Raw genomic sequence first — 27,926 nt, 5'->3', positions numbered from 1 at the left:
TCTACAGTGAAAGCTACAGAAATGTAATGCTTTGTAATGCTATCTTCAAAACACCCTACAGCAATTCTAAACCAGGGCTATGCTTGAGCCAGTAGAAAGAATGGCATTTAATGACAATGAGTTGTGTTTCAATCAATTAAAAAGGTTTACTGTAGACAGTGGTCTCAGCACTTCCAACGCAATAAGTCAAGTCAGCAAGACAGTGATGGGCTTAAAAATCAGAAATAACATTCTTTTCGTATCTAATTTCAGACACAGAGATCTGTTCCATTACATAAATTTGGTTATCTCTAACAATTTATTCTTCATTTATATGCATGCGTCTTAAGTTGTTCAGATCAGGACTCCATTGAAGCACTGCTTCATCTTTCTGGAATAAAACAGCATGTCCACACACAACTTTTACTTGTGATTTATAATATAGCATCTAATGGAGCTGTTAAAGGGGATTTTGTCATTAATTATTTACCCTTGTTTTGTTCCAGGTCCATAAGACCTTATGAGTGATTGCGAAAGCAAGCAAATGTGAAAGTAAGGATAGTGAGGGTACAGAGCATAGTTTTGACAGCAATATTTGTTTTTTTACTAAGTACTATATAAATACCTGCTTTGGTATATTTTCTGACAACGTGTCCAATTTGAAGACATTAATAATTAGACTAAAAAAGCAATAGAAAAAAAAAAAACCTCAAACTAGTTTGGAACAAGCCAAGAGTGAGTAAATGATGACAGAGTTTTAATTTTTGGGTGAACCATCTCTTTAAATATACAAATTAGCTGACATTTTTAACTGTAAACATACACTTGTAGGCCACTTTATTAGGTACACCTTACTAGTACCGGGTTGGGTTCTTCAGAACGGTCTTAATCCTTCATGGCATAGATTCAACAAGGTACTGTAAATATTCCTCAGAGATTTTGGTTCATATTGACCTGATAGCATCACACAGTTGCTGCAGATTTGTCGTCTACACATCCATGATGCCAATCTACTGTTCCACCGCATCCCAAAGGTGCTCTATTGGATTGAGTTCTGGTGACTGTGGAGGCCATGTGAGTACAGTGAACTCATTGTCATGTTCAAGAAACTAGCCTGAGATGATTCACGCTTTATGACATGGCACGTTATCCTGCTGGAAGTTACCATCAGAAGATGGGTACACTGTGGTCATAAAGGGATGGACATGGATATCAACAATACTCCGATAGGCTGTGGTGTTGACACGATGCTTAATTGTTTTTAACGGGCCCAAAGTGTGCCAAGAAAATATCCCCCACACCATTGATGTATCCATGCTTTTATGTTTTTTATGCCAAATTCTGACCCTATCATTGAATGGCGCAGCAAAAATCGAGACTCATCAGAGAACCTCCAATGTTTTCTGCCTCAAGGTTTGACGTGTTATGTGTTCAGAGATGCTCTCTGCATACCTCGGTTGTAACAGGTGGTTATTTGAGTTACTGTTGCCTTTCTATAAGCTATAAGAAAATTCCAGTAGATCTCCGTTTCTGAAATACTCAGGTCAACCCGTCTGGCACCAACAACCATACCACATTCAAAGTCACTTAAATCACCTTTCTTCCCCATTCTGATGCTCGCTTTGAACTGCAGCATATCGTCTTGTCCATGTGTACATGCTTAAATGCATTGAGCTGCTGCCATGTCATTGGCTGATTAGAAATTTGTGTTATTGAGCAGTTGGACCGGTGTACCTAATAAAGTGACCCGTGAGTGTACATGGTCTTTAATGTTTTTTTTTTTTAATAATGAAAAACTGCCTTTTTTCTTTTCTATTTCTTTCTTTTTTGCTTTTCCCCACAGAATTCAAGTGTAAACAACATTGTATTTGTAGATTTAGTCATACAATCAGGCCAAATTTAGACCAGACAAAATAATACCTGCTAGTGTATAAATAGTCTAGAAACACAGAAAGCGAATGACTGCAACACACATTTTCTATTTGGACTTTCCGTCTGTTTATTTTGGTGAAAATTGCCAAGCTATTTTCAGAGGCACTTTGAATTGATCTTTTCTTGGTGAGTCACACACCTGCTGGTTTTGCATTGATCATACACTGCTGTTATTGCTACTTTAAGCCACTGAACTTAACAGATGAGCCCGTGTGTTTGAACCCCCTCTGAAGTCTGATATTTAGAAATACATCCACCGCGGGAGTAATTACTTTTCCTCCCATTTATGTCTCTCTGTAGGTTGTGTTAAAAGAAAAAGAAGATTTAGTGTGAGATGAAATATCCGCTGAGCTCTTTTTTTTCATGCTGGCTGTATGACAGGGATGTATGGTTTCGATAGGCTGCACTGCTAATGAGGAAAGGAGCTCGGAGGAAGTGCCATTAAAGAGAGCCATCGTTTATATCCTTGTGTCTCTGCAGGGCTGATATGCTTTCGCTAACCTCATGGTATGGACGTTTATGAGGAATCTATGCTCCCAGTTCTGCTCTAAAAGTAGAAGCACAGATTGAGTTTGCTAATTTACGAAGGACGCATGTGGGAAGAAAATCTCAGGTTTCGATGCTGCAGGAAGATGGGTGGTTTAAGTACATCAAAATGGATGAAAAATGTGTTTTGCCCATACAAAAGATGCCTTTACAATGACATGATAGGGTGTTTGTGGTTGTTGCTGGGAAATTAGGTAAAGCTAAGGCAAACTGGTTGTATACTGGAGCCCAGATTGCTATGCAGATGCTTAGTAGGTGACTATAAGGTACACAATTCATTCAACAATGCATTGTGACACGATGGCTCAGTGGTTAGCACTCACAGCAAGAAGGTCGCTGGTTCGAGTCTCGGCTGGGTCAGTTGGCATTTCTGTGTGTAGTTTACATGTCCCCCCCTGTGTTCTAATGGGTTTTCTCCGGGTGCTCTGGTTTCCCCCACAGTCCAAAGAAAAGACATGCGCTATAGGTGCAATGAATAAACTAAATGGGATGTTTCCCAGTACTAGGTTGCAGCTGTAAGGGCAACCGCTGTGTAAAACATATGCTGGATAATTTGGTTCATTCCATTGTGGCGGCCCCTGATAAAGGGACTAAGTCAAAAAAGTCCCTCAAAAATCCCAAAAATATTTCAAGAATTCTTTTGTTTCAGCCTATTTTAAATAAGTTGTTTGGGGCTACGATAACCCAAACTATAATTTCAAACTAGCAACTCTGAAAACGTGTTGGTTTGTTGCTTGTTTTTGGGCTTCTATGTTGTGGTTAAATGCAAACACACACACAAAAAAGAAATACAAACAATGGGCAAATAGTTTGTGTTGGCTTGAGAGGAATTAACTGTCTAATATTAACAGGTTTCATTAAACTTGAGTATTAGTAGTAGTATGCACCCAGTAGGGGTGTAACAGTACATACAATTCACAGTTCAGTAATTATCCTGGTATTTAAGTCATGGTTTGGTTAGATTTCAAGTTTAGAAGAAGGAATAAAAAGTAAATTTGCTTAATATTAACATGTATATTGTTGTTACCATTTTACAATGCTTGGTTTATATATATATATATATATATATATATATATATATATATATATATATAAACTAAAATAATCTAAAAATTTAAGAAAACGGTCATTTAATTAATAAAAAAATATGTATTTTTAATTAGGGGTTCAATTTTGGTTGCTAATAATACTGTAAAATTTACAAGTGTACTGTAAATTAAGAATTACAATTGTGCTGTAGTTTTAGATCGAGCTGTAGTTTTACAGCCCAATTGTAGTTGTTCATTTACAGTTTGCTTGAAAATTTTGACAGTATTACTGCCAAAATCTACGAGCACACTGTAAATTAACAATTACAACTGTGCTGTTGCTCCACAGCACAGTAGTAATTGTTAATTTACAGTGCGCTTGTAAATTTGATAGTATTATTAGCAATTTTTACTGTATTACTGTCAATTTTTACAAGCAAACTGTAAATTAATTATTATAATTGTGCTGTAGCTCTAATAACACAATTGTAATTGTTAATTTACAGTGCGCTTGTAAATTTTACAGTTTCACTGTCAATTTTTACAGTATTACAGGCAATTTTACAGTATTACTGCCAAAATTTACAAGCACACTGTAAATTAACTATTTCAACTGTGCTATACCTCCACAATTGTTAATTTACAATGTGCTTGTAAATTTTACAGTATAACCGGCAATTTTACATTATTACTGGCAAAATTTACAAGAGCTTTGTAAATTTTACACAATTACTGGCAAGTTTTACAGTATTACAGGTAATTTGACAATATTACTGGCAAAATTACAAGTGGACTATAAATAAACAATTACAACTGTGCTGTAGTTCCATAGCACAAATGTAATTATTACTTCATAGCGTGCTTGTAAATTTTACAGTATCACTGCCAAATTTTTGGGTAACACTTTATTTTGATGGTCCATTTGAGTATCAGTAAACTGTCTGCTTAATATGTATTGATACTGCTCCTTCAACAGACATTTATTATTGGACTATTAGTAACTTACATGTCAACTTACATTAATCTAGATAATAACCCCAACCTAACAGTCTACTTATAATCTACTGAGAATTAGTTGGTATGTAGATGCAATGCAACTTAATTCAACAAACGGACCATCAAAATAAAGTGTGACCAAAGTTTTTTTGGTTTAAAGTTTTTACTTTATTCAGACCAAACAGTAGTTTTTTAACCTTTCTGCCATTTTGTTGTCTCATAGTGAAATGTTATTATTCATATATGTATTGCAATGCCTTTCTTTTATTTTAAATCACTAACCCTAAGTATAAAATAATTTAGGAGTGATGACGTGAATTACAATTGCACTTGTTTATACTTTTCACAGAATCTCACGTCACAGTTGCATCTTGCATTCGCGTGCTCTGGCTGTCACACTGTTCATAAAGTATCAAGTCAACTTCTGGCTCATTCATTATATATCGATCTCCTCTTTCAGTCTGCTGCGATATTATCTCTATTTATAGACTGTGTAAATGAATAGGACGCTGATATGAAAGAATTACAATCTGCGAGTACAGCTCCATTTACAAAGCACACGTGAGGGGATGGATTGTATGCCGTAACCGGAAAGGCTCATGAATCACATTGATTTGGTCATGGCAAAAGTACAGTACTGCCGCAAATATATGACAATCAATTCTATTATGCCGTGTGGCAACAGGCCAGCAATACCATTCAGTAGCTGTGCACATTTGGCTTGGTGACTTTTTGGACCAGTTTCATATTGTGTCAATGAATTAGTTTGATTGTAAGGTGTAATTAGATTTGATTTAATGTGATTTCTTGCAGCCACAGTTTAAAAAATGAAGTGACAGTAAAAACACTGATAGTATAAAGCTATAAAGGATATATAAACAAAGCATCTTTGGACTCTAAAAATCAGAAATGACATGACTGAGTAAAAGTTTAAATTAAATCTGAGCTAAATAAAGTTAGATCTTTTTAGAGCTGCTATTTTTTTGACCAAGAGTCTAATTTGAGTCTTGATTTGTTCAGTTGTTCACTCTTTTATGGTTAACAGCTCGAATTATACGGGATCTCTACAATTTATTTTTTTCTTTATTAAAGTCATTTTCCTTCGGCTTAGTCCTTTATTTATCAGGCATCGCCACAGCAGAATGAACCGCCAACTATTTCAGCTTATGTTTTACTCAGCTGATGCCCTTTCAGCTGCAACTTACTTCATCCAGTTCACTTATACTGCATGTGTTTGGACTGTGGGGGAAACTGGAGCACCAAGAGGAAACGCACACAAACACATGGGGAGAACATTCAAACTCCACACAGAAATGCCAACTGGCCCAGCTGGGACTCTTCTTGCTGTGAGATGACAGTGCTAACCACTGAGCCACCGTCACTTGTGTGATTTTTAATAATCCTAAACGATTGCAGCATGTCAGACTGCACAAATATGACTCTCATGTCACTGGAGGACCTCCGTCACCGTAATGTCAAAATAAGGCAACCAAGACGCGCCAAACACAGACATGAATACTCAAGAAAACTAACCAGAGGTTTGACGTCATCCATCTGTCTCACTTTCAGTATCCTCTGTTAACTCATGATAAACATAAACAAACTGTAGTGGTAATTTTGCTCACACCGTGCCTCAATAATAAAAGCAGACAAAAAAAAAGTTTTGACATTTCCCCGCTGTGGATTTACAAATACAGATACACATTAGACGCCCTGTATTGCAGTTTATCAGTTAGAGCATTTGTAAAACTAAAGCTGATGGTGCTGATCAGTAAAAACAGGAGCAAACGTCAGCCTAACAAAGACACACACTGACTGCTGCAGTCTGTTGCTCACACTGAGAGCATGAGTTCTGAGCGTGACTGATCACTCGGCTGGCACACACTCCACTTTCACCCACCCGCGGGACACACTCCCACACTGCTGCCAAATAACTTCCACATGGCAAATCCCCACTTTCTTCATCTTATCTGAAGCACCTCTCACATTGTAATAGACTGGCATAATAAGATGCTCAGCCAAAATCTATTTTTATTCATAACCCGTGTCTGCCCCAGACACAAGCGGCACAACGTGACGCGACTAAAAGCAACAGAATTCTATTATAATTAGAGATGCCAGGAATTTGTCAACTCATTTAACTGAAAACTGATGCTAATATCACTATTCAATTTAATTATACTCAAGATTATGTGTATAGCACTATAATAACTGCGTTACAGTCAAAATCAGAAAAGTTAAGGTGTTGTGTATAGGTTGGACAGCATATAAACATGGTTAACCTGTAGTTATACGGTATATAGTGTCCTAAAGGGGATTGAAGAGAATGCATTTAACTGTATCCTACCATTATGTGATGCGTTGTGGATATGCTTTACTTAAAAGATAAGTCTTTTAGTAATTCTGGGCCTAGGACATTATCAAGAAGGCTGTTAGTGTCACGATTGCTAGCAATACAACCTGTGCAAATCGCTAGTATATACACAGATTGCTACTGGACTACAGTCTGCCATTTCAAGAACTACATCATCCAGTCATGCAACACACACACACACCTGCTCCAAGTCTCCATTGATTACACTCTCACATCTGTAGCTGCTCATGGACTGATTACAGGACTATTTATACAGCAAACAAACACATAGAAGTTGCTGAGTCTTGTTATACTGAATGTGAACATTACGATGTGTTTTCCTTGCCTTGTCTTGCCGTGTTTGTTATCCTGACCTTGTTTTGTTTGTTTATTCCTGTCTGCTGCCTGCCTTTTGAACATCTGCCTATTTATTTTACTACAACTCTGGATTTGCCTGTATACATCTGTTTGCTCCTGTGTTGACTGTCACTTGCCTGACCATCCTGCTAATAAACTCTGTGTTTGGATCTACACTCCTTGTCCAGCGTCACTTCATATTACAATTAGGCTATGTTTACACTGCAAGGCTTACTGCTGAAATCCGATTTTTGTTTGCAACTTGTTACAACTTTTCTTTCCGGAAGATTGTTCCCACATGTTCCCGTTCTGGGAAATTGCTGGTAGCTTTCCGGAAAGATCTGTATGCGTAAAAGGGGCTATTGATTAGTTAACGAGCGGCAGTTGTAGTTCTAAAAAAAATAAACAAAGTGAACAACCTTAACTTTCCTGCCCTGAGTGACATTTTACTACTGATTAGCTGCCTGTTTGCAGTAAGAGACAGAATGATGCATGCCGAATGCGGTCGAATTGCAAAATTTGCAGATTTAATACCACATATGAAAGTGGCACAAATCAAAATGGAAAAGATCAGATTCCATGCGGTTTGGGCTGTTCACACTGTCGTGACAAAATCAGATCTAAATCCCATGTGGGCAAAAAAAAAAAAGATCAGATTTAGGCCACATTTGCCTGAAGTGGAAACGTAGCCTAGAGAGTTTAGGAGCCAGATATGAAAACGCTCGATCTCCTTTAGTGGACTTTGCTTTTCTGTGTACATCCAGAAGCCATGATCTTAAAGAGAAGGTTGGATTTTTCTGTTTTTGTTTGTTTGTAGTGTCCAGATGCCTAATAAATCAATTATTGGAGATAAGGTTGGATATTTTTGTAATAAAACCCATCAATTCGCTTCATAAGACACACCTGGCAACGTATAAGACACCCCTGGCAACGTATGGGATTATTGGAAGTTAATTTACAATTGATTATTCACAGTTATTTAAAGTGCTTTTTATTTGTGCTTAATAGCCAGTTATACATCAAAAATAAAGTGAGTGTGAAAATGTAACCTTACAATAAATGCTGTAGTTGTTATTGGTACAGATGTAAAGGGGAGGATCATTTACAGCAAACATCACTTCAGTATAAACCTGTGTATCCTCGCTCATGACTTATGACAAATATTTTTGTTACAAAAACACATTGATCTGCTTCATTAGACATGCGTTAACCCCCTGGTGCCTTATGGGTTAGTTTAACAATGCATTTAAGCTTTAAAAAAAGCCAACACTATTATACAGCATGAAAGAGCCAGGATAAAATTGAAAACTTCTCTGACTGTGTTCGTCTGACAGAAAAAAAAGTCATGTACACTGAGGGTGGCTTGAGGGTGACCAAATTATGGGCTAATTTTCATTTTTGGGTGAACTATTCCTTTAAGCAGCTGAATGAGCGATTGCTGTGACCTCATGCTCCGTCAGCATGCTGCGATGTTTCCGTCCTGCCATCAGATCTGCCAGTGACGCTGATGTAATGAGCCGCTAGAAAACGGCCGAGGATAAACATGTTTGTTTGCTCTGGGCTTCGGTCCGTTTGACTGAGCTTCATTTCACCCTCTCCTCCTCGTTTGACTGGCTGTAATGGTGAACGACAGTGTCCTCGGCGAGTGCTCAGGCCATTCATCTTCATAGAGGAGAGAGAGACTTCATCTGCTCGACAGCACCGGCAGCAGCTGCTCTGGCCGCATTAAAATAGGTGTCAACAGAACAGCATGTATTTGACTAATGCTGTTTCAATCTGATGCCTGCTGTCGGACTGACCACCCGTAAACCTGGTCCTGCTTTTAGGGGGAGCACAAAAATCATAGGAATTTCTTTGAATGCATCTCCTTCAACAAATAGTATCTGTGACAGTCAAACTACACTGGTAAAAGTATTGGTTAATTAACAGTTTATCAGACAATCATGATTCACAGAGGATTTCAGCTTATTTAGGATTTCAAATTGTCTTTTGGGACCTTGATTTCTGCTCGTTGGATGACTGCATCCATACATCTCTGCAGTGACTCAAATAATTTATTAATAAAGTCGTCTGGAATGGCAAAGAAAGTGTTCTTGCAGGACTCCCAGAGTTCATCAAGATTCTTTGGATTCATCTTCAAAGCCTCCTCCTTCATCTTGCTTCAGAAAGGCTTAATAATGTTCATATCTGGAGACTGGGCTGGCCAATCCTGAAGCACCTTGACCTTCTTCGCTTTCAGGAACTTTAATGTGGAGTATGAAAGTATGTGAAGGAGCGCTATCCTACTGAAGAATTTGCCCTGTCCTGTGGTTTGTAATGTAATGGGCAGCACAAATATCTTGATACCCCAGGCTGTTGATGTTGCCATCCACTCTGCAGATCTCTCGCACACAGTGCTAACCACTGAGCTACCATAGGTTTTAATAAGTTAAAACTTATTTGTTTTAAGTTTAATCCACTTAAATTGGTAAAAACAATTAAGTTACCTTGTGTTGACAACATAAAGTAATTGTGTGGAACCCATCTTTTTTTTTTTTTACAGTGTATTTTTGCATTGATTCTTGATGCTGATTCTTATATTGTGAATTTTACCCAAGACAGCTCAGTGAGTTCATCCGAGTGTTAGCACAGGATCAAAAGAGCGAGGTCAGGAGAGGAGAGATGCAGGAACATTTCTCTAGCGACATGAGGATGGGAAATGATGTCACCTCCCAGCATGAGCTCACATCACGTGCAAAGCGGAGCGTTAGCAAGCTGCATAAATAAAAACATGAGTTCCTATCAGAGATGCAATGAGACACAGGAGGGCTGCACTTAAATTGTCAAATCACTGCATCCTGAGTGTCCCAGGGTTATCTAGATTTAATCAGCTCTTCCAGCGTCTGAACAAAGATGACAGAATAAGGTAGACAGACTTATTTGGATTGATTTTAAGTAAGCATGATCAACATTGTATCCAAAAGTTAATTTCATTTCCACTGTAGAGAGTCGAGTTTCTTTTTAGTAGCAAGGATTTGTTTGCTAGCACACACACATAATTTTAGGGGCACCTAATGTATCTGTTCCGGATCCTGTTATTATTCTTATGGCTTCTTTTTTTTTTCTTCTTCCGCTCTGAAAGTGGTGTCCCTGAACCATTTGCAGCATTTGCGCAAACTTTGGCATAATGATAGAGGACAGTCTGATCTTTAACCACTACAAATTTGGACTCTCTAATTCAAATTCTCTTGCGCCACCACTTGTTCAAAGTTTAACTTATGTTTATCTTTATAACTATTGAACCGAAAAGGCTACAATTAAAATTCAATCAAGTCGATTCAGACGCACCCTATGCAGTAATTTTCCGTCATGATCTATTTTGAATTTTCCGCAAAATCTATTTGAACAAACTCGCCCTAGGCCATTTTTCAGATTTTCACCAAAAATGAATCACAAGATCTACAGGCCATGCTGACCAAAAGTTCTGGATTAAAGTTGATTTGACAAACCGTTTTCGATTATATTGTGAACAAATTCAACAAAGAGCTTGCAAAAATTGACTTCAGGTGTTATCTCCATAGCACATTGACATATTCACACCAAATTTGATGTGTTATTATAACCCTGGTCTGAAGTTCGTTGCAACGTTCTGGCGCACTGCCCCCTAGTGGTTGGGAGATATAAAAATGGCTTTTTTTTTTCTTAGCTTCTCAAACCTTTGTCCAAAATTCATAAAATTAGGCTTTTTACATCAGGCAGAGCATGCCCAATCGAATGATTTTGAGTGTCGGATTTTTCAACGTCAGACATTTTGGCCATCAGCCATTTTTAATTATGTCAAAAATGGCTTTTTTATGGACGCACTGGCTTATTAAAGTGGAAGTGAAAATGAAAGTCAGCAAGTGCCCTGAAGGTGCTCAGAAAGTTTCAACACAGCACCACCTTTTGGTCAAACGTTCTATCAATATTTCTAAAAAGTCTAAAACTTTTAACTACTTAAATTATCTGGGTAAAATTGAACAAAAGTTAAATTAAATCAATAGAAATCATACAAATTTTATCAAATTTCTTTTGAATAGTTTTGCCTATTTTCATTAGACTGGTCTGGCTGATTCCTTGGATCTTACAGAGAGCATTGATATATTTTATTCCCTAATTGACACGACTTCCTATCCACCATTTTAAATTGGTTTGAAAATCTGTTGTTTTGAACTCTCCAAAGATTATTAGCCCAATTTCCTCCAAATTTGGCTCAGACCATGCTGCCAAAAAGTCATAATATTTTCCGGTTGCTCTGTATCTTGTTGTCGTATTTGTTTACGATGTGGCCGCTGGGCTGCTTGGCTCTGTTAATTGCTGCTTGCAGCTATATTTTAAACTGTTTTCATTGACCTTCCTCCAACTGGAAGCTATTCACCCATTCATATGAATATCGAAATATTTTAGATGAACAGTACATCTGTTACAATGAACAGTACATTTATTACAACACATTCATCTCTGTTAATGTTAATAAAATAAAGCCATTATTTATTAGTTCTTGTTAACTTACAGTGTGTTGACTAGTGTTGACAAGCACATTTTAATAAAGCATTAGTAACTATACATTAAACTACTATACATACTATACTTGTTTTGTTCAGTCTTAGTTTACATTAGCAAATACATTATATTAACTAATAGAATCGTATTGTAATGTGTACGTCTGTTGATTGCACAAGCGAAGGAGAATCTTTCATATTACAGCTGATGTATAAGGTATACTGTATATGTGATGTGAGATCTGCTGCTAGTGCGAGTGTCATCTGCAGGTCTGGCTGTAAAAATAGCCTCCATTCCCACAGGAGACTTTCACCACAGCAAACATCACATCATACTCCATCCGGGGTTTCCATATGGCCCATTGTGATCATATGACATACATCCAGCGAACTCAAGACTCTCTGGACACCTTGAAGTAGAGCTGCGTGATACTGGTATCAACTGGTATTTCAAAATTTGGTTTTATTTGATAGATTGTAGATATAAAATTTACTTAAAGGGGACCTATTATGCAAAAATCACCTTTTTAGGGGGTTTAAACACAGTTGTGTGGCAACAGTAAGTTAATATCATTAGCTTCTGGCAGAAATGTTATTTTTCATAATCACAAAAACACATCTTTAGAAACAGTTTGATTGACATTCTCCCTTTATATGCGTCATCAAACGGGGACAGCCTCGCCCATTAGCGTCAATCTCTTCCTCGTTAGCATATTGCGTTAGTCTTTGTGAATTTGCTATTATGCTGACACATAGGCACTTTTGAAAAAAAGGCTGGGAGAGCCCTTATAAAACAGAGAACAATGCAAAAGAAAGTTGTGTGTGAGACAATGTTTATTATGACACTGCTGTCTGGAATACTTGATTCTGATTGGTCAGTCTCAACGTTCCAAGGCTACAACAGAATAACACGGGCTCATCCGGGAACTTCAAATTACCTTGACTGTCAGCGAATAAGTTCAAATCTATATACTTGTAACTGGTTGTCTGTCATCTGGTTGTCTGGTTCGACTGTCTGGCACCGTGTGGATTTAACAAACCTTAAAGTGTTTGTTTTGCTGGTAGTTATCTGTATTTGAATGTCTGAAACCTAAAATGAATGTTCTTTGTTTGACAGCAGATAAATTGTGATTTATGACAAGCGCTGCACACCTCTTTCTGTACTTCAGTGCGCCATTAGATTTGAATTTTAGCAGTTGATGACGTGCGCTCTGAATGCTGTAAGTCAGGGACAATCCACAGCTGATCACACCAGTGTGATCGTATGCATGAAAGGGTTAAAGAATAAAGGAACTATTCCAGTTCAGAAAAATGCTATATGTTGATTTTTTTTTTTTTTTGTATTTTGTGGCAAGTGGTCATGTTATAAACAGGATAAAGTACATCTAGAATGGTTGTTTGTGCAAAATGATGTCTCACTTCACATCGAATAAACCTGCCTGACTTAATTCTGTGATAACAACCTCCTGGACGTACTTTATGACTAAGTTAATGCCTTAGTTAATATAGTTACTTCCATCACTATACAATACTGTGTGTGTGTGTGTGTGTGTGTGTGTGTGTGTGTGTGTGTGTGTGTGTGTGTGTGTGTATATATGGTCTGTCTTCAAAACTGGCATAAGTTATTTTTAAAAAGACATTTCCTAATGGGGAATATTTTGCTCTAGTTCATATTCAAACCCCAGCTGTTGCACTTTTTATGTAAGGCACCTCATTTTATTATTCATGAAATCTCTGTGGCATTTATTCTGTGACCCGATAATAATGGCAAACAATTAATAGCATTTGTCAGTGAAATCCTCACAACCCAAGTACAGGGTCATCACAGCTGTGGCCTGATGCTGCAATTAAAGAAGACGAGCTATTCCTGCCTAATGATGTTTGTCAGACGGGCAAAGGATGTGTCTTTGTTAAAGTGTAGCCTCCAGTCGTGTCTGTGCGGCTCTCCGTGTAGCAGTGCTTGCTTTAATTGGCTGTATAGAGAACGAATCTGACTATGATTTAACTGGGAAATGATTTGAAGACTTAAATACATGCGCCTGCACACTTTCTTTTTTAAGCGCATCATCAGCTGACACAGACTTTTAATTAATCCAAAACACAAGAGTAGGTCTTTAAGGAATATTCTTAGATATATTCAACTCAAAGTCTGTGAGCGGTGTCTGTGGCTGTTTTAACTCTTTTGTAAAGGGGTCATGACATTAAGCAAAATAAATTTAGTTTTTGACACATAACACCAACACTCATTCTGAAAACGTAGCCCTATATGCATTTCTGGAGATTGTGAATTATGTAGCCAGAAGTGTGGCTACGTTTCATCTTTAAATTGAACACTCAGAGGAGTGTGACGCCTTTCCTTTTCGTGATAGCAAGCGACTGCTTACCGTTGGATGGAAAGCTTTCCTGCTGTTACTAGTTTGTCCAGTTAGCCTACCATTGCACATCGGTGGACTTGAGATGCAGAGAGGAGTTGACAACGATGAGTCAGGCAAATAACCAAGACAAAAACATAAGCCAAAAAATAAAATAAACAAGTAAATAACAGGGTGTGAATGTGGTAAAATCTGAAAACATGGTAAAAATCAGGCGAGGGCTTTTCTCTTGTTGGATTGCTTTTGAAAGATGTCTGTTGGGTTAAGGGAAGTGGGTGGGCGGGTCAGTCGATGCTTTTAAAAACACTATTGGTTGGGTTTAGGGAAGGAGGAGGGTGGGTCAGTTGATTGGTCGGTCAGTCAGTCATTCAGTCAGTCGACAGCGGCCTCTGGTGAATTTAGGTGAGAACTGCAGGCGCGAATGGCACACAATAGAAATTTGAGATCTGAAAAAGCGTACACATCACGCTCTGGTGGATTCTTAAAAGCAAAATCTGCAAAAAAGTGTAGCTCCTGGGACATATTTCGCACTCTCCAGAAATGTATATAGGGATATGTAATCAGAATTAGCCTGGGTTGGTAATAAAGGTACAAAACTGTCATCCTTTTCTAAAACTATCCAAAAACAAGCATTTCTTATCGCATGTTATTAGTAGATTAAATGCATCTCCTCATAATTGGCTCTGCTTATTTGTGACGCAATTGATTTATGTGCTGTGTTGGACATTATGAAAATGAGCTGCTCCATCTATGTTTTTTTGATTTATGCTCCGTCATTCACTAAATTTTCCATCAGTGCTGTTATGAAATTGCGTTCTCATGCTAATTTGTCCTGTTTAGTAAATCTGTCCACAAGTATGCAACCTCTGTGTCACTAGTGCCCCTAAATGGAATTGCAAAAATAGCGACTCTTTCAAGCAGCACCTAATTTATAGTCAAATCCAACAACTTACACCAGGCTTGTCCACACTTTTTTCACATAAAAGGCCACAACCAAATATCATTGAGCGCTGTAGGCCGAAGGTAAATATACCAAACTATATTACATTAAAGTTGCCATGGATCATTTCCAAATTCATTTCCTAATATCTCCTACTTTAAATCAGATTAACTAATGCATTATGACTTTTTAAATTATAACTTAATGCAATAAAAACATAAACAATCACGTTTATAACACAGTGGAGTTCAATGCTGATTACACTGATCAAGACGAATCTGCCTTTGACTTAATTTGCTCATCATAGTCTCTGCATTGTCCTCTGTCCGTCAGGTGACAGTATGTACATTAAAAAAAAAAAAAGATTAATTTATGCCATTTAATTGAAACATTTAATTTCTGTTAGCTTGTGACAATAAAACAAATGATTGGTTACATTAAATTTGAATTGACAATCTCAAAACATCATCCCCATCATTCTCCCTCTCCTCTCAGAAGAAATAGACATAACAAATGTTACCAAGAGCCAACATTGACCCACAGCCTTAGTTTGGGCATCTCTGGTTTACACTATCCAGACTTTCAAATTAACCTACAAATGCCTCACTTATATCTGCTGCTGTATATTAAGCTTTAAAACGAGAAAACGCTGAATTTATTTCACCTCACAGAGACTTGATGAGCACATAGATGCATGCTGTGCAGGCTGGGGAAGCTGTAAAAAGACACCCGGAGGTCTATTTCCTGTTGCGATACACCTTTTGTTTATGATAGCAACCTGGAAACTGCTAGACGTCAGCATATGGAGCAGATGGATTCAGTTGTTTTTATTCTCACCTTCAGCTGCCGTAGAGACCACCCTAGGACTCGCATTAAGCTATATTTCAGCTTAATATCTGATCCGAGACCAGATCTCTGGACACTCTTGTCTATCAGCATGGTCAGCACTGGACCTCATAGGCTGGTCTAGCCCTCTGTCCATCTGCACGTGTCTGTTTTATACTGTTTCGGGATCTGTCGGTCTGCCGGAGGGACGGCCGCGTGCTGTGTGCTGCTGTTCTATGTTTAGCAGCACTTTCAAAGGCCCTCTTGCTGTTTCAGATCATCACAAAAATAGACCCACACCACAGCGTTATTGTTTCTCTACTCCCCGGCCAATTTGAGGAAGAGCTGTTTGCTTATGCTGGCATATTCTCCAAATTTTGCCTGTGAGAGAGCATACAAACTGTCAAACAAACAATACAGTGCTAATTAAAGCAGTCTGCTATGTGGATATTAAATGGAGGGATAGAGAAAACTTTAGTCTGTTTCTTTACTAAAGTCTACTGGTTCACCTCATTCATTTTACTTCAGCTTAGTCTCTATTTCAGAGGTCGCCACAGCAGAAACGCCAACTACTCCAGCATATGTTTTACACAGTGGATTGGAAAGCACCAATACACTCTCACATTCACACACATAATTTAGCTTACCCAAATTACCTACAGCACATGTCTTTGGACTGTCGGGTAAACTGAAGCACCCAAAGGAAACTCACGAACTGGGAGAACATGAAATCTCCACACAGAAAGGCTGACTGACCCAGCTGGGATTCGAACCAGTGACCTTGTTGTTGTGAGGTGACAGTGCTAACCACCGTGCTGCCCCTCACTTCAGTTTAAGAATCAAAAACAAAACAATGGAAAAAATGGCATGTACCTCTTACAAATAAAGGAAGGAGGCATCCTTCTCTCCTTCCATTGTCTCACTCCTCCTTTTAAAGTCCCGGAGCTTTGAGTTAGATATTAATGGAGGTCGGAGACAGCTCCAAGGTGCAGGATGGCTCCAAATGGGTGGGACTTGAGCTCCTAGTGGGCTGTACAAACTTCCTGGGACATTTGATTGAATTATTTATATCATCTACATGACATTAAACTTTTTGTGCTTTCTTAACATCTACACCTACCCCAACTCTAAACGTACCCCTTATGATGATGAAAAATCAGTGACTATTGTTGGTTCTATATTAAAAAAAATGGTGCAATATTGATGTGCAGATGCTCAGTAGCTGCAGCTGTAAACCTTTCTAGCCTTGACCCAACCTACTTGCTATGCAAGTCCCTCCCACTTCGAGATTTCTATAACCTAGGTGTGGTGTAAATCTCTCCCACTTGGAGGTCTCCCAACCTACTTGGATTGTAAATCTCTCCCACTTGTAGCTCTTCCAACCTACTTTTGGCGTAAATGCCTCTGACTTGGTGGTCTCCCAATCTACCTTTGGCTGAAGTTCTTCCCACTTGGAGGTCTTCCAACCCGCTTGCAGTGTAAGTCTCTCCCACATGGAGCTCTCCCAACTTACTTTTGGCGTAAGTCTCTTCCACATGGATGTCTCCCAACCAACTTGCAGCATATATCCCTCCCACTTGGAGATCTCTGAACCTACTTTTGGCGCAAGTACCTCTGAATTGGAGGTCTCCCAACCTACTTTTGCTGAAGTCCCTTCCACTTGAACGTCTCCCAAATTACTTTTGGCATAAGCCTCTTCCACTTGGAGGTCTCCCAATCTACTTGCAGCATAAGTCCCTCCCAATTGGAGGTCTCCCAGCTGACTTGTTGTGTAAGCTCCTCCCGTTTGGAGGCCTCCCAAACTACTTGTGGCATAAGAACAGCCCACAGGTCCTTTGTATAACTCTGGTGTGGTGCACAGGTGATGATCATTAATGCTTGTGGTTCTGCCGTCGCTCCATTCCCACCACTCACTGCAGTTTAGTAACTTATGAGTTTTATAATTATTTTGTACAATAAATTTAATGAAACATTTTACAGTCTACTAAATATAAGCCATTAATTTTCTGTGTTTGGAAAGTACAAAATGGCACAGGAACACCAAAGCCACGGATTTGATAAACTGATGAAATGTCTTCAAAACAGTGTTATGGTTCACTTAGAACATGTTTTTTTCAGATACAATGCAACCTGTCCTTCAATCTATACAACTTATTTGGTTGTTTGTTTGCTAAAATAGTGCAATGAGTAAGATAAAATGCATTGTGACCTTTCATCATTATACATATCTGAAATTACTTTACAGTAGTGCGAGAATCAGAATCTAGGGAATGCACTAATTGTTTAGATGTGTACTTATAAATTGCATTCAAAAGCCAAAAGAGAATGCACAGCACATGTACACATATTTATCTAAAGATCTCTCTCAGTAGTGTGGTTGATGTTGAGATATTTGTTAACAGTAGATATTCTTAGTAAATCATACCCTGATTTAGGAGACCTACTGTATGATGTTCATTCGACTTTTATTACGCTTCTGGACTTGTTTATTTTATGTGGGATGGTAAGACATTAAAGAGGGTGATACATCAGTGGTGGGAAATTCTATTATTGGTGGTGTTTGCCGAGACTCGGGCATGTGTACACGGATGGGCCTCCTGGCATGACAGTGTGACGCACGCCATTAAAACCTCTAGCTCTGAGTGTGAGCATGTCACTAGGCCAATTAGCCTGTCTCTCTCTCACACACACACATACGCACACACATATACACATAAACTGACAGCTGCCACAACTGTGCCTTTGACATTCACAAAAAGACTAAGAGACAATAAGAGGAACAGGAGGAGCATGCAAGAAAAAGGTGGACATCTAGGGTCACTATGATTTATGGCTGGACAAATTAGATCGATTCCACCTCTACAAGCTGTGAGTCACCACTGTGGTGATGCTTTGTTTTCTCCATTAGTTCTGGCACTGTAGATGTCATAGCAATCATTTTGTATGCACCGTTTCATATGATGAAAAAAAGAGCATCAGCAACTGGCTGTTTTTATCCGCAGCTCTAATTCTGGAAGTAGATTTACCATTCATTTGAATCACAGGGGTTTTAGAACATTTTTTTAGCAACGAGTTCTAAGCCAAAATGTATACCTGTTAATATTAAGTAAATTAACTATGTACATATATATTTTTTATTATTATTATTTATTCAATTCATTTTAAGGGAGCTTGTTGCTTTTAAGTCAATGGGCTCCATCATTTACGGTCTAAAGTGCATGGCGCAAAGTATATAAGGATGTGTCTGAATCAACTATCTTGCTATTTTGAGGATAAAAAAATATACTCCGCGCCCCGGTGCATGGTTTAACAGGGTTGTGCTTATTCTCTTAAAGAGCCACTATTTTGCATTACGAAAAGTCATATTTTGGTTTTAGGGGTGTTCAGCAATAGGCTGATATGCATACAAGGTCAAAAACACACTTTCATTGTCATATAATATGCATTTATTTTGACCTAATTATCCCAACGACTCCCATATGATTCGTTCAGCAATTCATGTGTTCCCAAATCCCTCCTTAGCATGATGCTAATCTGCTGTGATTGGTCCAATGACCCAGTCTGTTGTGATTGGTCGACTGCGTTCAGCATGAGACAGAGAGAAATGCCCACCACGGCTATTAAGTAGCATGCAGAGTATGTGAGAGCCCAATGCTGGAATGCAATAAAGACATGCAATTAAACACCAGCATATTACTCTACTCTTAAACCTAACCCCAAGTAATAACAACGACACACATTCAGTTCAGAAACGTATTAAAATCGGTAAAGGTAGAAGCATGCAACGCATTTTCAATGTGTTTTTGGACGCAATATGTGAACAGCCCTATACAGATTTAACCTGAGCGATACAGTACAGGCACAGATCTATAATAAATACGTGATTACAAGCTGTGTGGAGCGATAATAACTTATAACACAGAATTAAGCACACATTTAGCAAACGACAGAAAATGAGACAACAGTTTGAATTACACCTACATATGATGCGGAGGAAGAAGAAACTGGTCCATGTGAACTGCAACAGTTACTGACAAAGTCCCTGTCAAAGTCCCTTACATAATAATCTCTGCTGCTCCTTCCTTTAATAGCAAACGGCAGATGAATGCCGCATTGCAACTTAGGTTATTGTATCAAAAATCAGAAAAGTGACAGGAACAAACAAAGCACTAGGTTGGCTATAATGTGGTATTGTTGTAAAAATTAACTTTAACCCTTTATTTCCCACAGCTGAACCTCCTTCTATCAGTGACCGTCATCTTCGTCTCGTGATCCCCTATGCTCTGCTTGTGTCTGAAGGGGAAAGGGGCGTTCACGTTTTACTAGATCTGGCACTACATATTTGGTGATGTACCATATAAAAATCGTTGCGTTCAAGAAAAAAAATCCGACCCAACTTGATTCATTCATTCGACTCTGAGTCGAATGTTTCGTTAAAGAATCAATAGTTTTAAACACGGTGCACTTTCAGATTTAAACCTCAGCTTCATTCACTTAGTGCTGTGTTACATACTGCATTATCAAAAAGCCATAATAGGGGATCTTTAATGAGTTTTGAGTGTGTTTGTACATTGTATTACATGCATTAAACCAATCAGAGTCTCATCTCTAACTCACCTTCAGTTGCGTCGTGCCATGGTGCATTTGCTATTTACATAGCAGACTTTGAAAGTGGAAAAACTGAAAGCTTTACTAGCAAGAAAACAGTTAAACAGACCATCTGCAGCGCCAGGATAAAGAATGAGCCTTCTCCAATTGGCCTCTTTACTTTCTCTTTCCTTTGCTCTTTTCTCCTTTACTTTTGTGCATATAGGGAAACATTGCCACTCACTAGATATTTTCTCTTTTTCAGATCATTCTCTGTAAACCCTAATAATGGTTGTGCATGAAAAACCCAGTAGATCAGCAGTTTCTGAAATACTCAGCTTGTCTGGCACCAACAACTATGCCACATTCAATGTCACTTAAATCAGGGGTTCTCAACCTTTTTCAATGCGAGGCCTACTTCTTTCTCAGATTATTTTTTAAACTGGACTGACTGAATATTTACTATTTAAAAAATATAAAGACAAATGTAAAATACAGTAAAACAACCTAAATTTGTTGAAACGCGTCAATCTGATGGCGGTTGAGTTTGCAGCTGACAGGTGAACAGTGAACATTTCTGCCAGAGCACGTGTATGAAGCTCATATGCAAGTTTATTTTCCATTCATGGTAGAAACACCATTGAGCCTTGCTAGGTCTTCCTGTATTGATGTGCTACGATTATAAAACACTCACAGGACATTAATTTGGACAACTATGTGGATATATTAAATAGTTTACACAAAAATACACGAGATACTTTCACTTTCACTTCACACATAGTTTGTGAATGAACAGACTTGTGTGTACTAGTTGCAGATGCGCTCATGAGGCTGTTTTTGCGTTGAGCTTGATGCTGTCAACCAGAGAACAGGAGAAACTTTGATCATTTTAATGTAGCATTTTATAATGCAATCCAAAAATTATAGAATAATATTGAGAGTTAATTTTAATCTCGCCGCCCATTGGCAGAATCATTGAGGCACACTAGTACACCACATATTTTTTTAGAAACCTGTGTTACTTTCTATCAGTGAAGACAGACCTCCTTTATCTAAACGAGTTCCTCCACTCCATGTCTTAGTCAATCAAACAGCCTTTGGAACTTTCTCTGTCTGATTAAAAGTGAAGAGCGTGAAGGTGTTGTAGAGCCACTGAAATCATCCAGTGTCCTCCCAGCGGCTCAGATCTACCGGTGTCTGTGCGGCGATGTGTCTGTCTGGCTTTAATTAGGATAGAGTGTTCCCAGCTGAAGCTCTCACCTGCTCAATACCCGCTCTATCAGAAGACCCTGTCTCTTCCTCTCAGCATGGGCCACAGTCTGTTTCTCTCATTTTAGGCAGAAGCTGTTATCAGTTGTGGGCTTCCTGAAGCTTTTTATTGGAGGAATTGACTGAAGCTCAAGGGGTCAGTACCCGCAGTGCATCGTGAATAATACCGGGAGCATTTCTTTACTGAGAGATATGCTTGATTTTGGCAAGGCTACAGATGAATACATAGAAAATATATGTGATTTATAAATATTTAAGACAGTTATATCTACTATGTAATGGTGTTAAGCAATGACTGAGTATTCAACTTCTTTTCGGTTACAGTGACTAGACTGAATATATGATGCATTTTGAAAGCATTCATTCAATAAATGATGTAAATCTACTATATTCAGTTTATAATTTTCTAATGCATTAGTTCTTTTGCTGCACATCCATGATGCGAATCTCCCGTTCCACCACATCTCAAATGTGCTCTATTAAATTGATATCTGGTGACTGTGGAGGCCATTTGAGTATAGTGTACTCATTGTCATGTTTAAGAAACCAGTCTGAGATGATTCACGCTTTATGACATGGTGCGGTATCTTGCTGGAATTAGCCATCAAAAGATGGCTGTGGTCACTGAGGTCATAAAAATGCATGAAAATCCCTGTAGATCAGCAGTTTCTGAAATACTCAGACCAGCCCGCCTAGCACCAACAACCATGCCATGTTCAAAGTCACTTAAATCACCTTTCTTCCCCGTTCTGATGCTCGGTTTGAACTGCAGCAGATCGTCTTGACCATGTCTACATGCATAAATGCATTGAGTTGCTGCCATGTGATTGGCTGATTAGAAATTTGCATTAACGAGCAGGTGGACCTAATAAAGTGGCCTGTGAGGTTAATGTGAGTTGACCAAGTAGTACATGTTGCTGAATTAAGCTGCGGTCACACTAGAGTTTGACCTTGCGAAATTCTTTAGTACGGCGCTGCGAAAATGGGCGGGATTAAACAAGATGATTAGACATTAAAAAAGCAAGTGATTGGTCCATATTTAAAATTTTTGTCCAGCGAGGTCATGTTTTGATCCTCGATTGGTCTCACGCAGTCAAGTGATGCGATTTTGCAGGTCAGAGTTCACCAAGCTTGAACTTTGCAACGCAGCTAGCTGCAAAACTTGACCCATGACCCTGCGTTTCAGGTCTGACGCATTCGCGTGCGTATGAATGCAAGTCTATGGGGAGAAAAGTCCAATGTGACCGCAGCTTTAACATCTATGTTGATCCTTTAACAGCATTCCAATCAGCAAATCAGATTTAAGGAATATGTTTAAACTTTGTTAGGTTTAGGCTTATAGTTAGAGTTACGTGCGTCTATTGTTATCCAACTATTAATCCCCCCTGATTTTGTAAATCATTTTCAGATAGGGTTAAATTTAAGCTTATGAATTAGGCATTAATAACATTTTTGAACAGGAATGATGTTGCAGGATCAACATAGATGGTAATCCAGAATCACAGGACCCTACTTATCCCTCACATTCTAGTTTTGAAATCATCATATGTAAGGCTTAATAAAGATAAACTGGAAGCATATAAAAACTGATATACAGCCCTCTTCTCTCTAAAGATGGATTTGTGTGAGTGTTCTACTGTTCCATGCTTCATTAGAGCTGATATTAAAGCAGCTCAAATATGGAGGCTTTGGCTCTTCATAGCTTGTTAAGTGTGTGTTGGAGTGGATCAGTATTGAGCTGAGGTCAACATGTCTGCTTTAGGTCCTGGACTGCAGTCATGAAACGCTCAGGGTTCAGATATCAAGGATTACGATTACCCACTCATGACCTATTGTTTTGTGGAGAATAACCTCTAGATACTGAATTAAATTTCATTTTAATTCTTGGTGTGTCTGTCTGTAATCCAGATATTAATGACAGTACATCTTGGCACATGCAAGGAGATCTGTGCCAAAACTGTCCCTGTTTGAATATTATACAACAGAGGACCGTTTAAATCAATTCAGCTCATATGCTGAATCTGCTGAACACAGCGATTGAAGATTGCAGCCTTGCCTCTCAGTGGCTCTTTGCTATTTGTAGAAAGTTAGTTCTTTGTCTTTATTGACACAGAAGAGGCTGTGTACATCCTGTAATTATGCAATGATGTATGCACAATATAGGATCTGAATTTTCACTCTTCCAAAAGAGTCTTCATTCTATGACTCTGTTGCAAAACCTATTAGGGCTGGCTTGCTGTGTGCTTCAGAGACATTATTGAATGGATTGCTTTCACTTCTCAATCTGCAATTATGTGTACTTATGCTGGATAAAATGAGACTATAGTCATACTGGCATAGAAAATGTCAACTTTTCATTTTCCATTGGTCTTAGTCCATGATTTAACTACAGATTAAAAGATTTAAAGTAGCTGAAGGCGGATTCATCCTGCTTTAAATGAACTCTTGAAATTTCTAAATTATTTTATCCTAAAGTTCTGAGTGATCAGTTAGGTTTGTATTCAGTGAGCATACTGATATGTATTGAGGTCCTAGGCCATTTAGTGATTCGTAGACAAGTAATAATGCTTTAAAATGTATTCTGAATGTAACTAGGAGCAAGTGTAAAGACCTGAGGACAGGTGTGATGTGATCTGATTTTCTGGTTCTGGTCAGAATTCTGGCCGCAGTGTTCTGGATGAGCTGCAACTATCTGACTGTCTTTTTGGGAAGGCCAGTGAGGAGTCCAGTACAGTAATCCACCCTGCTGCTGATAAAAGCATGAACAAGTTTCTCTAAGTCCTCACTGGAAACAAAGCAACTAATTCTTGCACTGTTTTTGAGATGATAGTATGCTGATTTACTTACTGCTTTGACATGACTGCTGAAACTCAGATCTGACTCCAGAATCACATCAAGATTCTTGACCTTTTTTTGTTGTTGTTGTAGCCATATACAGTAGATGGCCTAGGAACACCTAATAGGAAAAGACTTTTACTGTATAAACATTTAACCATTATATTTAATTGTAAAGGTACAGTTTTATTATTCCTATCTTCTCTCTGTTCTCCACAGTGTTTGCCGGTTCCTGGGCATGGATTTGTGCTGGACAAGTATAAATGTCACTGCAAAAGTGGCTATTATCATCCAAGCAGAGTTGCAGTGAATGGCTTTAAAAGTAAGTACAATGTTGAAATGTTATGGATCAATGTTTGCATGTTATTTTTAAAGAGAAAAATAAACAAATTAAATATCGTATAGCAGGTGTTTTATAAGTGAACAAAGGCACTTGGTTATGCTTTTAAGATAGAACAGAGCCCAATCTGAATGTATACACAACCTGACAGTCTTGTTGCCTTTCCAAGTTTTAGGAACAACAAATAATAACTTCTAGTTGATCATTTGGCATTAGAAGTTGTTCATATAAACGGCAAAGGCCTCTAGATTATGGTTATTTTACCAAAATTAAATATGATCATGACTTGATTTTTAATTCTTTAAATTGGACAGTAAGGTCTGACTTTGCTTCGACAAAGTCTGGTCACTTAACAGAAATTATGTGCAGTATAGAATATAAAGTGATATTGAGTATGACTCCCATGAGCTTGGATGACTGCATTCATGCATCTCTGCAATGATTTAATAACTTATTAATAAAGTCATCTGGAATGACAAGAAAGCGTTACTGCAGGACTCCCAGAGTTCATCAAGATACTTTGGATTCATCTTCAGTGCCTTCTCCTCTACCTTACCCTAGACATGCTCAATAATGTTCATGTCTGGTGATTGGGCTGGCCAATCCTGGAGCACCTTGACCTTCTTCGCTTTCAGGAACTTTCATATGGAGGCTGAAGTATGAGAAGGAGCGCTATCCTGCTGAAGAATTTGCCCTCTCCTGTGGTTTGTAATGTAACGGGCAGCACAAATGTCTTGATACCTCCGACTGTTGATGTTACCATCCACTCTGCAAATCTCTTGCACACCCCCATACAGGATGTAACCCCAAACCATGATTTTTCCTTCACCAAATTTGACTGATTTCTTTGAGAATCTTGGTGTCTTTGCGGGTTCCAATAGGTCTTTTGCAGTATTTATGATGACTGGGATGCAGTTCAACAGTTCTAGCGTCTGACAATTTTCCAAATGATCAACTAGAAGCCAAGTTATTATTTGTTGCTTATACAACTGGGATCGACGACAAGACTTTATCAGGTAGTATAAAGTTTGTATTACTGTAGCTGTTCTTGGTCTTCAATTATTTGTCAAATATATGATAGGGTCCAACAGTCTGCTTATAAAATCCTTCTATTTTTATTAATGTTTGTAATTTAATCTGTTAATAGCAATAATTACTTTGTTCTTTGTCATAACTGTGTGTTGTTTTAAATACTTTAAGTACTTTTTGCTTGTCTTCAGGTTAAAAATTTATTTGAAATCCCAAATTTTCAGTGTGGACCCACTGTGCCTTAGATGCAATATCTTTCGTTAATATTTTATTCATCCTCTCAGACATGCACAAAAAACTTTTTGAGTACTAAGCATGATGTCATTTTCCACTCCACTCATTGGAGTGCTTCAAGATCGCGTTGTACCCCAGTGAGAACTCCAAAATATGGCATGCACCAACTCACAAACACACCCAAGTGTAAAAGAGAGAAGAGCGACGCATGATCAACACTATGCTGGTTGAGTCTGGCCCTCAGCTCTCTGAACAAAACAGTTCATACTGCCATCATCCAGCTAAAGTAGCTATATAAAAATTAATTGTACTTGAACTTTCCACTTCGTTTGAAAATACACTAGGCTTATTTTACAATTCCCATAGAGCTAAAGGGGATCTATTATGCCCCATTATACAATATGTAAAATAAGTGTCTGTGTCAAGGGTGTATATGTTTCAGCAAAAAATACCACACATATAATTTTGTATTACTATTTGAAACTGGCTCTTTTAGGCTTTAATTCTTAATGTGCCGTTTTGGTCTCTTTAAAATCAAACAAGGTTGCATTCCCAGCCATCTTTTTAAAATTATCCTTGGCAGGTACGGTGTGAAAACTGTAATGGTGGATGGCTGCTTCTTACTCAGGGCTGTCTATACTAATGAGGGAGAGATTGTCATTAATAGGCAGGGCTTTCCCCCTCCAAAGACACCTACAAAGGGAGAATGTCAATCAAAGTGTTTCAGCAAACTTTTTTATTTATTTTTTATTTTTTAAACGTTTTTATGAAATGTGATTATAAGAAATTGAATTAATGAACTTCTATCATCAGATACTGGCTATATTCCCACACTGTTGCCACAAAAACATCATTATAAAAGTAATTTATGCATTGTAGGTCCCCTTCAAACAGTTGAGTTTTAGCATTTTTGAATCCATTCAGCCAATCTCCATGTCTGGCTCTTTTTTAGCACTATAAGCATAGCTTAGCATAGCTAATTGAATCAGATTAGACCATTAGCATCTGACTCAAAAATGACTAAAGAGCTTAGATAATTTTCCTATTCGATAATCTCCTTTGAAAAATATGGAAGATTATAGTCTTATTTGCTATAAGAGTTTCTCGAAAACCCTCCATCCCAGTTCCACCTGTCTAGATCTGGCATTTAAGCTAGAGCAAATAGTAAGCATTCAAATAAATAAAATGTTTTTTAGGTTTTTTGTGATTGATGGGGGGGGGGGGTGAATACAGACAGCATCATTTATAACCATACAATATTATGTGCATTTAAACTCACTTAACAGTCATTTAAAAAACATTATTGTAAAAATGTAAAAAAAAAGGACATTTTTAAATGTATTCAATAATTGTGTATTATGTCTTCATTCATTCATTCATTAATTCATTTTCTTTTTGGCTTAGTCCCTTTATTAATCAGGGGTCGCAACAGCGGAATGAACCGCCAACTTATACAGCACATGTTTTGCGCAGCGGATGCCCTTCCAGCGGCATCCCAACACTGGGAAATGTATTATGTCTTTTGATTACATATTTCTACAGCAAGATTTATTGAATTGTGTTTTATGATAATCAATTTAGTTAATGTTAATAGATGCAAAAGGGATATTACTGACTTATTTAGCTGACTAACATAGCCCAATCCATTCCGTTAAAAAAATAAGTTACAGCACAGTAAAGACTTTACACATAAAATAAAATACTCTGTAAAAGCAATTTGTTATCTTAAAAATGAGTAAACCCAGTTTGGAGTTGTTTAGTTCACTTAACTTTGTAAATATGCA

The 27,926-nt window shown here is 38.1% G+C and overlaps 1 protein-coding gene and 2 long non-coding RNA genes across 5 annotated transcripts in view; 2 read left to right on the top strand and 1 right to left on the bottom strand.

Annotated features, from left to right (window-relative positions):
- LOC141380815 (uncharacterized) overlaps positions 1-16,857 on the bottom strand; it is a 54,397-nt gene extending 37,540 nt beyond the window's left edge. Inside the window, exons 1-2 of the long non-coding RNA XR_012399693.1 lie at positions 16,722-16,857; positions 15,861-16,229 (exon numbers count right to left, since the gene is read on the bottom strand). This is a non-coding gene — a long non-coding RNA (uncharacterized lncRNA). The remainder of the gene's footprint in view (positions 1-15,860; positions 16,230-16,721) is intronic.
- The window catches only part of gpr158a (G protein-coupled receptor 158a), a 741,191-nt gene that overhangs the window by 27,265 nt on the left and 686,000 nt on the right, over positions 1-27,926 (top strand). For all 3 annotated transcript variants that reach the window (XR_012399680.1, XM_005162535.5, XM_005162534.5), the window contains exon 3: positions 24,759-24,861. Coding sequence is in view for 2 of the 3 variants with exons in the window: in XM_005162535.5 (XP_005162592.1) it covers positions 24,759-24,861 (103 nt within the window). In the remaining variant the exon portion in view is untranslated. The remainder of the gene's footprint in view (positions 1-24,758; positions 24,862-27,926) is intronic.
- On the top strand, positions 504-7,828 carry LOC141380816 (uncharacterized). Its single transcript, XR_012399694.1, has 3 exons — positions 504-3,060; positions 3,107-3,258; positions 3,621-7,828. It is a non-coding gene; the product is annotated as an uncharacterized lncRNA (long non-coding RNA).

The sequence above is a fragment of the Danio rerio genome, chromosome 24, assembly GCF_049306965.1.
Source record: "Danio rerio strain Tuebingen ecotype United States chromosome 24, GRCz12tu, whole genome shotgun sequence".
Lineage (NCBI taxonomy): Eukaryota > Metazoa > Chordata > Actinopteri > Cypriniformes > Danionidae > Danio > Danio rerio.
This window is presented reverse-complemented; position numbering and strand designations above follow the sequence as displayed.